The sequence below is a fragment of the Diuraphis noxia genome, unplaced genomic scaffold (assembly GCF_037042655.1).
Source record: "Diuraphis noxia isolate RWA-SAM2 unplaced genomic scaffold, SU_Dnox_SAM2 contig0005, whole genome shotgun sequence".
NCBI lineage: Eukaryota > Metazoa > Arthropoda > Insecta > Hemiptera > Aphididae > Diuraphis > Diuraphis noxia.
The window spans coordinates 23,076,690-23,089,983 of record NW_028301715.1 but is presented as its reverse complement, the minus strand read 5'-3'; the positions used below and the strand labels follow the sequence as shown (position 1 = coordinate 23,089,983).

The following is a 13,294-nucleotide window of genomic DNA, read 5'->3' as shown; positions in this document are numbered from 1 at the left end:
GACTCAAGCGATGATTTCTAACGATTTTTAATTTAATGAAATGTTTTTGAAAAAGTGATAATTTTTTAAAATGTATATGATAAATTTAATATTGAAACTATTGTGGGTTAATTAAAATATGCGTAGAGTACGATGCATGAGGTGAATGTGAATTTAAAAAACGCGCCAAAACATTTAAACTTAAATTTTCTCTTTATATGGTCATACTGAGAAATTACTGTGTGCTTTCCGTCCCTCGCATTTCTATCGGTACGGTTGGCTCTAATTGTAACCCTCGTTCATATTTGTTGATCGTCTATTCGTGATTCGTCTGACAGCTCTATTTCTTTAGTGTTTGATACAAGTGTTTAACGCCGCTCGTCGTTCATTTTCGGCTTCTTCATCTTGTTGAAGTCACGTTTTTTTTCGCTACTGCAATTTTACTATTTAAACACGTGTTTTATAGTTAATTTTATATTATTTAATTGTTCGCAATTATTTTTATTATTATTCTTAAGCGATCATAATATACTACCAACAAAATGTGGAGTAAGTATAATATTGTAGGTACTCTGTTTTTATAAACACGTGTGTATCTGTTGAATCTTTTGTATTACGTTTTGTAATTAATGGTAAATCGTTGATACCTATGTATTAATTACTAACTGCGTAGCAATATTAACATTTGTGATGAATAAGTACTTGTGTTTTTGTCATATATAAATTATAAATGTATATTGACTAAACGAACGTTGTTTACTTTACAGGCATAGTAATGGAACCAGGAAAAAAATACAGCACTGTCGTTGAGAACACATTCCATCTGTCTATGGCTACACTTGATTTAGAAACTGTTAAAAAAGGTATGTTTTAAGCGTACATATCAATTTCTGTGTATACCTAAATTATATCCTAATTTGATGTTAGAATCTCACTTAATGAATAGTAATTTACCTTTTATTTTATTCTATTTTTACTGTAACAATTTTATTAGAATATAAATGACCTATGGTCTGCTTGTAATTTAAAATATTTTGATATTGTGCATTATTGATTTTGTTTCTTGATTTATATTTACTAGCCATACTATACAGTACTCTTACATTTACCTTACAATATAAGTAGGGTTGATAATGGTAGGAGAGGTATATAAAAATAATTGCTAATTTACACTGTCTAGACGAAGTTCATACCTGTTTGGACAAACAATTTTGTCTTCCCAACTGTGTATATCAAAAGTAAACATTTTATTGTCTAATACTACTACTAATTTTAATTGCTACAAGCCATAGTGACCCTTGGCTTCCATATCAATTCCTCTCCACTCATCCCTATGTTTAGCAACACTTCTCCAATTACTTATACCCATCTGTTGTAGGTCTTTCTTTACTTCGTCTATCTGTCTACTCCTTAGTCGTCTTTGTCTTCTGGTTCCATTCAATGTCCAAGTTTCAGCTCCATAGCAGACTACAGGTCGACTAAGTCGACTAAACTTCATCTTAGGAGTTTTGATATGAGAAGTTTAATATTCTCAAAGTATGCTCGGTTGCTTGGAGGATCCAAGTTACACAAATTCTTTTACGCTCTCATAATTATATTGACTGATTGTAATATTCTGCATCCTGTGGCGCGCCTTCACTGTGGATAGTCTCATGTACTTGGTCTTCTCTTCATACTTCTTTAAACCCATTGTTTGTCATTTGTATTCTATATCATGGAAAGCTTCTCGCATGGCGTTCTTATTTCTTGCCATTATTACTAGATCATCAAATAGGCGCAGATTTGCCATGACTTGCTTATAATACTTCCTGTTTTAATCGTATCTTTTAGAGCCTCATGTAAAACAATATTGTACAGTGTTGCTGATAAGGCGTCACCTTGTCTAACTCCCAAATCTATGTCCAATGAGTCTCTCATCCTCCTATATTGACTTTTGCCGTTGCATTTTCCAGGGTCATGTTGTTATAAGTTTTACTATTTTAACAGGAACACCATTTTTCGCTAGTGCTATGTTCATTGCTGATATATTTAGGGTCACAAAAGCTTGTTGATAGTTGACAAATAGTAAGTGTACATCAGTATTGAATTCTAAACATTTTTCCATTATCTGTCTTATTATAAAAATTTGATCAGTAGTTCCTTTTCCGCTGTGGAAGCCACACTGATACTCGTTAAATATTTTGTATGGGACACTTAGCAGTTAGCAGCATAATTTCTCTGTAGTTTTCACATTCTGTCCTATTTCCTTTCTTGAAGATGGAATATTTAATTCCGTTACTACAATCTCTTGGCATCACTTAATTTTCCCATATACAGCATATAAGTTCAAATATAGCATCTTTGTATTTCCTGCTGCTTCTTGGGGCTCTGTTAGCTTGTAGTTTGACAATACCTGAATCAAATTAATTTTTTGTTTGTTTTTCAATCTGAGGTTGAGAGCCATATGATACCTCTATTATTTCATTTGTAATTACATCTTTATTTAATAATTCATTAAAATGTTCTTCCCAACTTTCTGTTATTTCTTGTTCTTTGTGAATTATTGATCCGCCTTTCTTTTATACATGATAATACTAAGCTAGAATCCTTTTCGAATCCAGTTGACATTTTTATAGAAATGTCTGCCATTTCCCATATTGTTTATTTCCTTTATATTCTCTACGCGTTTTTCATCATTTTCCTTTTATTTGTGTGACATATGGCTTTTACTTCTTTTCTTAGATTTCTGTATGCTTCATAGTTTTGTCTAGTTTCCTGTTGCAGCATTTTTATTCTTGCTTGGTTTTTTCTATTGAGAATTTCCATGCATTGTTCATCAAACCACTCATCGTTTCTAACGTGCTTGATGACATCTATAACATCTACCTTAGGCTGCGTTGACTATTATACTTATATGGAATTCTCATCTTCTATTTGATCTTTGGTGATTATGTCACCTAAGTTACTTAGTTTTATGTCAAGAGCTTCTTGATATTCTTTTACGCCATCTTAATGTTTCAGGTTTTCTGTGTACCATTTTTTTTGTTTTATACCTGTGTCTTTTTGTATATTAGGTAAGCGTTGTCTGATTATCGCATAAACTAAATAGTGGTCTGTATCGCAGTTAGAGCCTCTCGTCCATGGTAGATTATAGAGGTATACGCACGGCCGTATATTCATAATTCAAACAATTGTCCCAGTGGATGTGTTTTATTCGTAGGTTTACCTTTAGATAACCCTGCAGTCTTTTGGCCCTAATTTTCATGTTTGAAATACAGATTTCATACAATAAATGAACAAAAACTTGTCAAAAAGTCTCATCAAAAACAAAATTGTACATAAATTAATGTAAATGAAGACATGTATTATAAATTTGACGTTATACTAGATAAAATATACACATTAACAAATTAAGGTAAAATTATAAAATCAATAAATAATAATGAACAGTGCTAGAATATCAGCTTGTTCTTTATAAATAATATTTACATGCATAATAAGTCAATAAAAATTTTAAAAAAGGCGGGTAAGTTGTGGATGTCGCTCTGCTGTACAGTAGGTTACAAGTGGGTTACTGTAATGGATGGATATTATATCATTGTATACGAAAAACGATTCTGAGCGAAGACAGTTTATCTGTCTAGGATATATTATAGATTATTTTTAAATTTTTAAATCTTAGATTTAAAAAGAAAATTTTTTAATAATTTCTAGTTTAAAATAATTTGCGAATTTTCGTGATTTTTACATATGTTGTTAAAATTCAAACTTTGAATGCTTTTAAAAAAAAAATTATGCCAATATATTTCTTTTATATTTCACCTGCTATTGTAAAAATATGTTAGGAGCCTTACATAAAATTTAAAATTCTTAGATATAAAAAGAAAATGTTTTATGGATTTCTAGCATAAAATAATTTGTGAATTTTCGTGATTTTTTTTTTAAATCAAAGCATTTTTACTGCCCCAAAACGTGATGACAGACACAAAAAAAAAACACATCATGGTAAAATCAATACATTCATCAGTCCGCTCAGAATCTAAAAAAAAATATATTAGTAATTAATTTTTGTTATGTCTACCCACTAAATTGTTCTAGCATGCACAATTATAAAGCAAATTTTTGGATTACTATGTTGAAAGTTATCATGTTTAATATTAAAAATGTTTCATTAAATAAATATTTTTAAATTTTTGATAGATAATTAAAAGCAGAATGAATTTAAAATTGTAAAATTATACATAATATAATATCTAAATATATTTTCATGAGATCAATTTTTGAGATTGTGGACACATCATCTCCTTTTTTTGGGACTTTTCCTATTTTTTATAATTTTTAGTATGCACAATATAGGGCATCCTGAAAATATTGAAGGAATTGCTTCATTCAATAATTTTGGCTTTTTTAATTGCACCTGTCAAAAAATATATTTAGAAAGATATATTTTTACTTTGTGTTCAAAGAAAATATTTTATAATAGATACCTATTTACAATAAATGAATGAAAGAATATATATGGATAATTGTATTACCTGGAATAGCTATAACTAGCTTCGTTACAGTATCTTTTATTATTTAATAATATTCATGTAAATATACCTACTTAATTTAACATGATTTTTTTAGTTATCGCACAGATTGTTATTTTAAATAAAACAAAATATATTAAGAACATATATTATATTATTATTATTATTAAATACTTTTATTTGTGAGTCTCCCTCTCCAGAACTCCAAAACCATATAATTTCTTCTTCTTTGAAGTGCTTTGAACAAACAAATGAATTTGTGCTTAGTTCAATATCCCTTTTTGGTATAACTTTTGACATTTATCAAAATCTGGTTTTTTTGTAGGAGCTTTAAACTAATATTATAAGACTGGTAAAGCATATGTAGCCAGTGCTTGAATTGGGGAGGTTGAAGTCTTCTCTTTTAATAATATTTGAACATAGGTACCCCTTTAACTATATTCTAGTCAATAAGGGAGGGAGGTAGGTAGGTATATAATTAGATATCTGCAGTTACATACAATTCTTTTAATTTTTGCACCACTGTACCTACATTTTTTTTTAAATTTAACCATTGGATGTATCCAATAATTATCATTTCAAAATGACATAAATTATGATTATATTTTAATGTTTATTTTCCTTATCCTTGCAATTTGCATAACCAGATTTGCAATATACTATAAAACACTTCACCATTCTACACAAAAACAATTGAAAACATTCAAATAAGTAAACAATTTATTATTATACTTTGATTTCGTTATGGTGAAAAATGTATTACAATATAAAATATAATTTACATTTCATTGTAGACAAAATATAGTACATACCTACCTATAATTTTAATATAAACAAACATTTTAGTTAGGGCAAAAAGTCTGTTACGCGATCTAGCGGTGAGAACCTTATTAAAACATATTTCTCGTGACACAATATTATCCCCGTAATTATCATTCTACGTATCTCTGCACATTGAGCTAAAAGTAAGCGATTATCACTCATATTCTCGTGTAGGGAGAATTTGTCCTGCTACTGATCTTATTGACTCCTCTTTTCTGATCTTTGCATTAAAGTCGTCCATCATAATAATGTTGTGTTTAGATATCTTATCAATGCATTTATCTAGGCTGTCGTAAAGATTTTCTTTTTTGTCAGAGGCTTCAGTTGGAGTGTGTACTTAGAGTTTTGTTGTGTTTCTGAATTTTCCTTTGAGTCTTATTTTGCATATTCTGGCTGATATGGCTTCAAGTTAAAAAAGAACTTGTTAATTTCCTTGCTTATGTGAATCCGACGCCATAACTTCCTGTTTTCTTTTCTAGACCACTATAGTATAATGTATAGTCTTTCGTATGTATAGATCCTTGTCCGTGCCATCCAAGCTCCTGTAGTGCTACTAAGTCAATGTTATATTTTATAATATCTAATGATAATCCGTTTATTTCCCTGCTTGTAGTAAAGTTTGTATATTCCATGTTGCGATTGTTCAATCTGTTTTCCTTTGTTTAATCCTCTTAGTCCGATTTTCGTGTCCAGTCTTTATCCCATTCTCTATGTCAGAGTTTTGATTTCTTTGTTTTGGTTGCGTAACAGTTCTTTTTACTGGAATAGGTTGTTAGCCTCTCGCTGTATCCCCTGCCAGAAGGACTGTGTCCACTTTGATCGCCTTTTACGATCAATGTGGACTACCATTCTACCTCCCACTCAAAGGGGTGTTCACTAATACTGCTTCAGTAGAAACACTTACCAAATTATTTACGCTATTGAGTTTTAAGTCTGCTTTATATATTAAAGTTTATTATATGAGCCTGACCACCAAATTTTGTGTAGTGTGTAGAAGAGATCTACACATTATTTTATTTATTGTTGATCTCGTTGAAAAACTTGATTTAGATTTAATTTACATATTGCTACATTTATGTTGTTTAATGTTATTATTGGTGATTTTGTATAGCTGATGATGTGCATACAGTATATGTCGAAACTGATGATAACCCACGTGTTATCCTTTGTCACTTGTCTAAAGCATCAAAACTGTTCCAATGCCGATTGGATCATATTTTCCCTCGAGGAACAGATTTAAAGTTTGTTACATCAGCCACTGCTAACATACATATGACTGGTATTTATTTGACTTTAGATTTGATTATATAATTTAAATTAACGTTTGGCTTATGAATTTATAGGATATTTAGACTTAAATGAAGACGATGAATTATATTCTGATTTAGAAAGTGAATCTGAAAATGAAGAAAACTTAACCGAAAATAAAGCTGTGCAAGGAAAAGGTACTTTTTTTTAAATATTATTGTATAAGTATTCTTTATTAGTAGTTATATACTAACTCAAAAGAAGATACTTCTTTTATTTAAAACTTACCTGTGAAATGAAGTCATTAAGTAACTGTATTGTATATTAAGTTTAAAGGGGTTCATATTAGAAAAGCTTTTTAAATATTAAGACTGTGATTATTATTTTAATTTAATTTACTAATATTCTACACTAATATCAATCAATTGATTTGATAAAAAAAAACTACTAATTATAATGGTTTATCAAGAAAATGACACATGTTAACTTCATCCTACAAACATATAACAGCACATAGTACGTTCTGAATACTTCATTTTATAGTGAATTGACCTATCACTAAATTAGAAGTAAGGATATGATTAGTTGACAATATAGGTTTTTTTGAGGGTTTTTATTTATTTCAATTTTAAAGCGAGTTAATTTTCTGTATAATTTAAAATGCACATAATTTTCTTAAAAAATTTTAATTTAAAAAAAAATCTTGTTTTTTGTAAACATTTATCAATTTAACAGATGTAGTTGGAATTTAACTTGTGCACGAGAGCATGTTAATACTACATAGATAATGTACAGATGTTGACAAACAGTTTTTGCCTGACAAAACTGGTCACTGATGTTGTTTTTTTTAACTTGAACAGAGTATAATTAATATTCTTACTTTTATTTTAGTAATATGGTCAGTTTACTTTTAACTTAAGAGTAAGATGGAAGACATTCAGTTATCGTCTTAATAATTGTTCCACACTTCGAAACATGTAGAGGGTCTATCATCAAAATTTTGGGGATTTGATACCGACAATTTTTAAAGAATTAATTAAGGCAGCTATCTATACTCCAGCCACCGAGAAACCTCTATTAAGCGGCATCCAAACCTTGTCTGTTCTCGCCCACTCCCATCACCAAACCTCAGGTTTGCTGGCCGCCATCATGGATTTTGTCGCTGCATTGCAAGTGATGGTATTTTGCTCTGCAAATAAGTAGTAAAGTGGGAGCAAACTGTGGAGCTTGTTCATTTGATTGCTGATTGCACCAAGGAGTAGTGCTCTCTCGGTCTCGGTGGCCAGAATATATGTATTATAATATATAATATATGTTCATATATTGGTTTTATAAATATGTACGCAATAAGTGGGTTATTTCATGTGAGTGACTGCATAGAATAGATCAATATTTTTGGTCAAAATTATTATAAGCCAGACAAAACTACAAAACTGGTCAAATTAAAATTTTTTTAAATTATCTCATTTGATTTGTCAATAAGTGAACTATCAAGGTATTTCCTAGTACTAAATCTAAACTATTTTAATTGCTCAAAAAATAGTTTACAATATAATATCTATGCAAGTTTAATTTTAAACATCCCAATCTTAAGAAATAGAAAGAAAAATTTCTCCAATTAAATTATTAAAATAATGATCAATTTTTAGAAATAAAATTCAACCACTTAATACCCCATACTTAATTTATTTAAATAAAATCTAGTTATATTTCGACTATTAAATATGCTTTTGAGTAGCATAACAATGAATGAATTGGGTTTTACTATTAACATTCTTGCATGATATTTGTAATGATTTAAAGGTAATAAAAGAAAATCTGAAGATAATGGTTCAAAAAAAAATAAATCTATTAAATTGGATGAGACTAATCAGTCTGATGAAGAAAGTGACGATGATGATGAAACCATGGATTTTGAAGATGATAGTGATGATGATGAAGGATTAAAATGTAAGTTTTTATTTAGTTATCTACTTTAATTTTACCATAGCATAAAAGATCCAAAATCCAAATAGCACTTAGGTCACTGATTGCTGTTACTCAAAAACTACACAACATGCAAATTTGAAATTTTGAATAGAGGTTCTTCTTATATTTTCAACATGCAATAAGATAGGATTTTCAAAAATGTTGTGAGTTTCAGTGGAGTAATTAACAATTATAATTATTCGCCAACAATAAGTATTATGCTGTACAGCGGCCCTCGAATTTCCATATACCTGCACCTATCCTTTTGTCATTAATTTGGATAAGAATTGTTCCGGCGAGTTTATGAATAAAAATAATCTCATGCATCACGCGTATGCCAATACTCTTATTATATACAATTGTGAATATGAAAATACCTTAAATACTCACATGTGAAGCTGGATAATTTAGCTATTTCTATATTTCTATGCATTGACTATTGTGTGTATTCCACAATGTTGTACCTACCTATTTATTCTTATTTTACATAATTTTTTGCTTTTCATGCTAAATACATAATATGTATGTAATTATGCGTGTGGATATTGGACTTTTGGACAATCATGTCCTTTTATCATATACTATGGATATCCCAATACAGTAGAACCCCTCTCGTACGCCCTCGGCTAGTCCGCCGCTCCGGTTGATCCGACCATAGTATTATTGATATGAATATTATGTATGTAATTTAAAAAGTACAGTTTGGATTTTCTAATTTATAGTACATATATAAAATTAATTGCTAGTTTAATATTTCCCTTATTAGTCTTAGCTAAGTCTAGAATATCATTTGCTAAAGAAAAATCTATAACTGGCTTTTTTTCTAAGTATTGTAAAATATAATAAATTTCTAATATAATCTTGTATGTAATATGTATATAAAAATGTTCTGTATATTCTGATAATCCAACCTTTTTCGCGTTCCGACCACACCCACAGTCCCGAAAGTGACGGATTAGAGAGGTTCTACTGTATATATATATATTAAGGTACATATAAATGACGAGCTAAGAATGCAAGATATTATTATGATTGAATGCAGTAATTTTCGTCCTGTATATGACTTTGTTAATCTCTTTATTGGAGATAAAGATAAGATAAATTCATGTGAAGTTTTGTGTACATTATTATTAACTACACCATTTATTAAACGACAAATTAAACACACATATTGAGTCGGTATTTTTAACGGGCACAGGTATCAGCTAGTTCCCCCCTATATTTTCCATCTACAATTTTAAAATAGTATTATCTGTCTCTTATGTTTTTTCACAAATTTTTGTGGTATTTTATTAGCATTTAAATTTTTAAGTTTAATTAAAATTTTTAATTTTTAAATGAATGTCTTGATTGTGTACAGTAAGTGATTTGGCTGATGATGATGATGATGAAGATGAAGATGACGACGACGACGACGATGATGATGATGATGACGATGACGATGATGAAGAAGAAGAAGATAGTGATGATATTGAAGATACACCAGTATTGACTAAAAACACAAAACAACAACAAAAAACTCCAAATAAACAATTGAACGGAAATGAACAAAAGTCTCCTAAAAAAGAACTGAAAACCCCTAAAGGTCAAGTAAAGACACCTAAAGGTCAAGAAAAAACTCCTAAAGGTCAAAAGACTCCAATGCCTAAAACGCCTGATGCTAATCAATCTTTGTTAAATGTAAATTTACAATGATTTTACTTTATGATAACTGTATCTTATTTTTATTTATTTTTATATTCAAAGGGTTCAACGGAAAGTAGTAAAAAAAAGAAAAACAAGGAACCGAAGACCCCACTCAGTGAATTAAAGACTAAACCAGATACTCCATTGCCCAAAGATAAGCAAAATCAACAACAAAAGTTAAATGGCGGGGTTATCATTAATGATCTCAAAATAGGTGATGGTGCTGTAGCAAAACCAGGGAAAAATGTTCGTATTGAATCATTTTTATTATTGGGATTTTATACTTAAACAATTTTTTTTATAAATAATTAGGTTAAAGTTTATTATATTGGTCGTCTGAAATCCACTGGTAAAGTTTTTGATTCCATGCAGAAAGGGCCTGGATTTACATTTGGATTACAACGTGGTGAAGTTATTAAAGGTTGGGATATTGGTATTGCTGGTATGAAAGTAGGAGGCAAAAGAAAAGTTATATGTCCACCAAATATGGCGTAAGTAATATTTTCTGTTACTAGTTTTCACTATTATTTAACCTAACCTAACCTATTAAAATAAATGTACTGTACTCTAGAAATTATGAATTAAAGGTGCACACGATATACTATTCCATGTTATAATATTATAATTGAACAAAGTTGGGCCACGCATTTAGTATGACAAAAAAGAGCCTCGTGACATGTATATTGAAATTTATCTATGAAAACTTGATAAATAATTTTATTTCAATATTGTTTTATTGGTAGTCAATTATCAGGAAACACAATTCGTATGATTTTGAATTCTTGAAACTAAACAAATTTTTAAAATCCAGTGTTTTCATGTGGGTTTTTACAGTAAATACATTTTAAAGAAAGTAATACGTTTTAGTTTTAAAATGCTCATAACTCACTTGCATACTGAATTATGTTTAAAAAAATCACATAGTAAACCGATAACATTCTTATCATGGAGTTTCCTAATAGACCTATTATTCACTCAAATTTTTAAATCGCAATGAATAAATCCTCACGGAACACCCTGTATATCCTTTTGATATTAATTTATCTTTATCCCGTTCACTTTTAGTATACAATATATTATTCATAACTATAAAATGAAACACTCGTAAATGTCGATATATGTACTGGACGATGCCGACACAATAATTCAATAATCAGTAACGTATGTAATCTTATTACATGCTGTATGCCAATTTGATGATTTTTTAAATTTAGAATTTTGGATAAGGAAATAAATTTGTATCAGTAAGATTAACTTATGGCTCATGATGTCAAAAAGGCCATGTCGTAATTTAATATATAGATATCAACTGATAAATTGGTTTTAAGCATTCTAAATGCTGTGAAATGTTGGCGGTGATAAATTCAGATACTCAATCTGTTTAATAAACCATATAATTGAAAGAAAAATATTTAACTATCATAAAATTTGTCTGTTCTATTACCCCTTAGTAGGATTATGATATTAACATAACTCGGTTTTTTTTTTTTTTTTTTACTGAAATCGTGATATTAGGTATGAATATGGTTATAATTTTTAAATAATTGTTATGCAATGTTTCTTTTGGTGTCAATGTTCATTGAATTATTCATTAGTGAAAAATCAAATAATAGGTGTCATATTTTTAAAATACACTGATTCTTTTTGTGCCAAAATAAAAATGTTAAAAAAAATATATTTAATTGTTATTGTGTATGCTGCTTAAAAACAACCTTTTTTATTTTTCAGGTATGGTGCTAAAGGAAGTCCGCCTGAAATTCCACCCAATAGTACTTTAGTTTTTGATGTAGAACTTAAACATGTTAATTAAGTTTATCCAATATGTATTTTATTCTGACTGATACTCCTATGAATTTTTTGTTATTTACCATTCATTTTTTTACAATGACCACAAACAATGAATATCAGTATTCCGTTTTTGTTTAAAAAAAAATCAATCAAAACCGTAATTTTAATATAGCATCATTTTTTTTTAATTTGAAAAGATTTTATTCAACAATTCAAGTAAACCATTGTTAATATTATACTTCGTATATATTAATTAGCTGACAATTTTTTGCAATTGTAGAAAAAATGACTTTGTCTAATCTATTAAGCAGTAATTTACCAATTGTATTTGAATGACTTAATAAAATAATTAATTCATAAATTAATAATGAACTCAATTCATTTTTTAATTAAATACCTTTTGATCCAACTTAATTTTTCCTGAGTAATTAATTATCACTTAGTTAATAATAAATATTTTAAATAACATAATTTTTATGGATATTTGTAATGAATAAAATTATGTAAATTTAATTTTTCTAAGCATACAATTTATTGATAGTATATTGATGTTTAAGTCTACTGTATGAATTAAGTACTAAGGACTAATGTTTTATTTTTATTGAAGAAATATAACAAATAAATAGTTTTTATACCATTTTTTATTTTTTACACAAAATATAACTATTGCTATAATATTTAAATGTATTATCTCCTGCAGTGTAAATATTTATTGGCATTATAATTCTTAAATAATTGCTCATTTAGAAAAAAAGCATAACATTTAAGCTTTAATATTATATTATGCATGATATTTTATCCAACATATGAACTAAGGGTTTCATTTTTTTTTTTTGTTTAGTCTCACATTCTCAATCACTAAAAAGTGTTCTTTTGTGAAATAATATAGTGTTTCAGATCAGGTCTGTATTATTGAAACTAACATTAAGAATTCTTCCACTGTTATATTATAACCTTTAAAAGCTAGCCTCCAAGTCAATGCCATTTATTAACACCAGCTGTTAAGCCTTCTATACAGTGAATCATGACATCATTGTTTTAAAATTAAACTTTTGTTGGCATTTCTGGTAAGGTCTTATACTGGTTCAGTTTATACTTGACTAAAACATTCAAAAAGTGTTAGTTAATGGACATTTTTCATCTAAATTCCCAATAACCTCTGGTGTACCCCAAAGACATCATCTAGCTCCGTGGCTGTTAGTATTCTTAGTTGATATTGCTATTTGTGTTACACTGTAAATTTAAAATTTTTGGTGACGAACTCAAAGTTAATTATAGTTTTACACGTTTGC

The 13,294-nt window shown here is 28.7% G+C and overlaps 1 protein-coding gene across 1 annotated transcript; it reads left to right on the top strand.

Annotated features, from left to right (window-relative positions):
- Nucleotides 1-311: 311 nt before the first annotated feature.
- Fkbp39 (FK506-binding protein 39kD) lies at nt 312-12,634 on the top strand. Its single transcript, XM_089229136.1, has 9 exons — nt 312-528; nt 747-842; nt 6,424-6,591; nt 6,656-6,757; nt 8,364-8,510; nt 9,889-10,208; nt 10,275-10,460; nt 10,527-10,705; nt 11,943-12,634. Exons 1-9 carry the CDS (start codon nt 522-524, stop codon nt 12,022-12,024), a joined length of 1,287 nt encoding a protein of 428 aa, XP_089085262.1. The 5' UTR covers nt 312-521; the 3' UTR covers nt 12,025-12,634.
- The last annotated feature ends 660 nt before the right edge of the window (nt 12,635-13,294 follow it).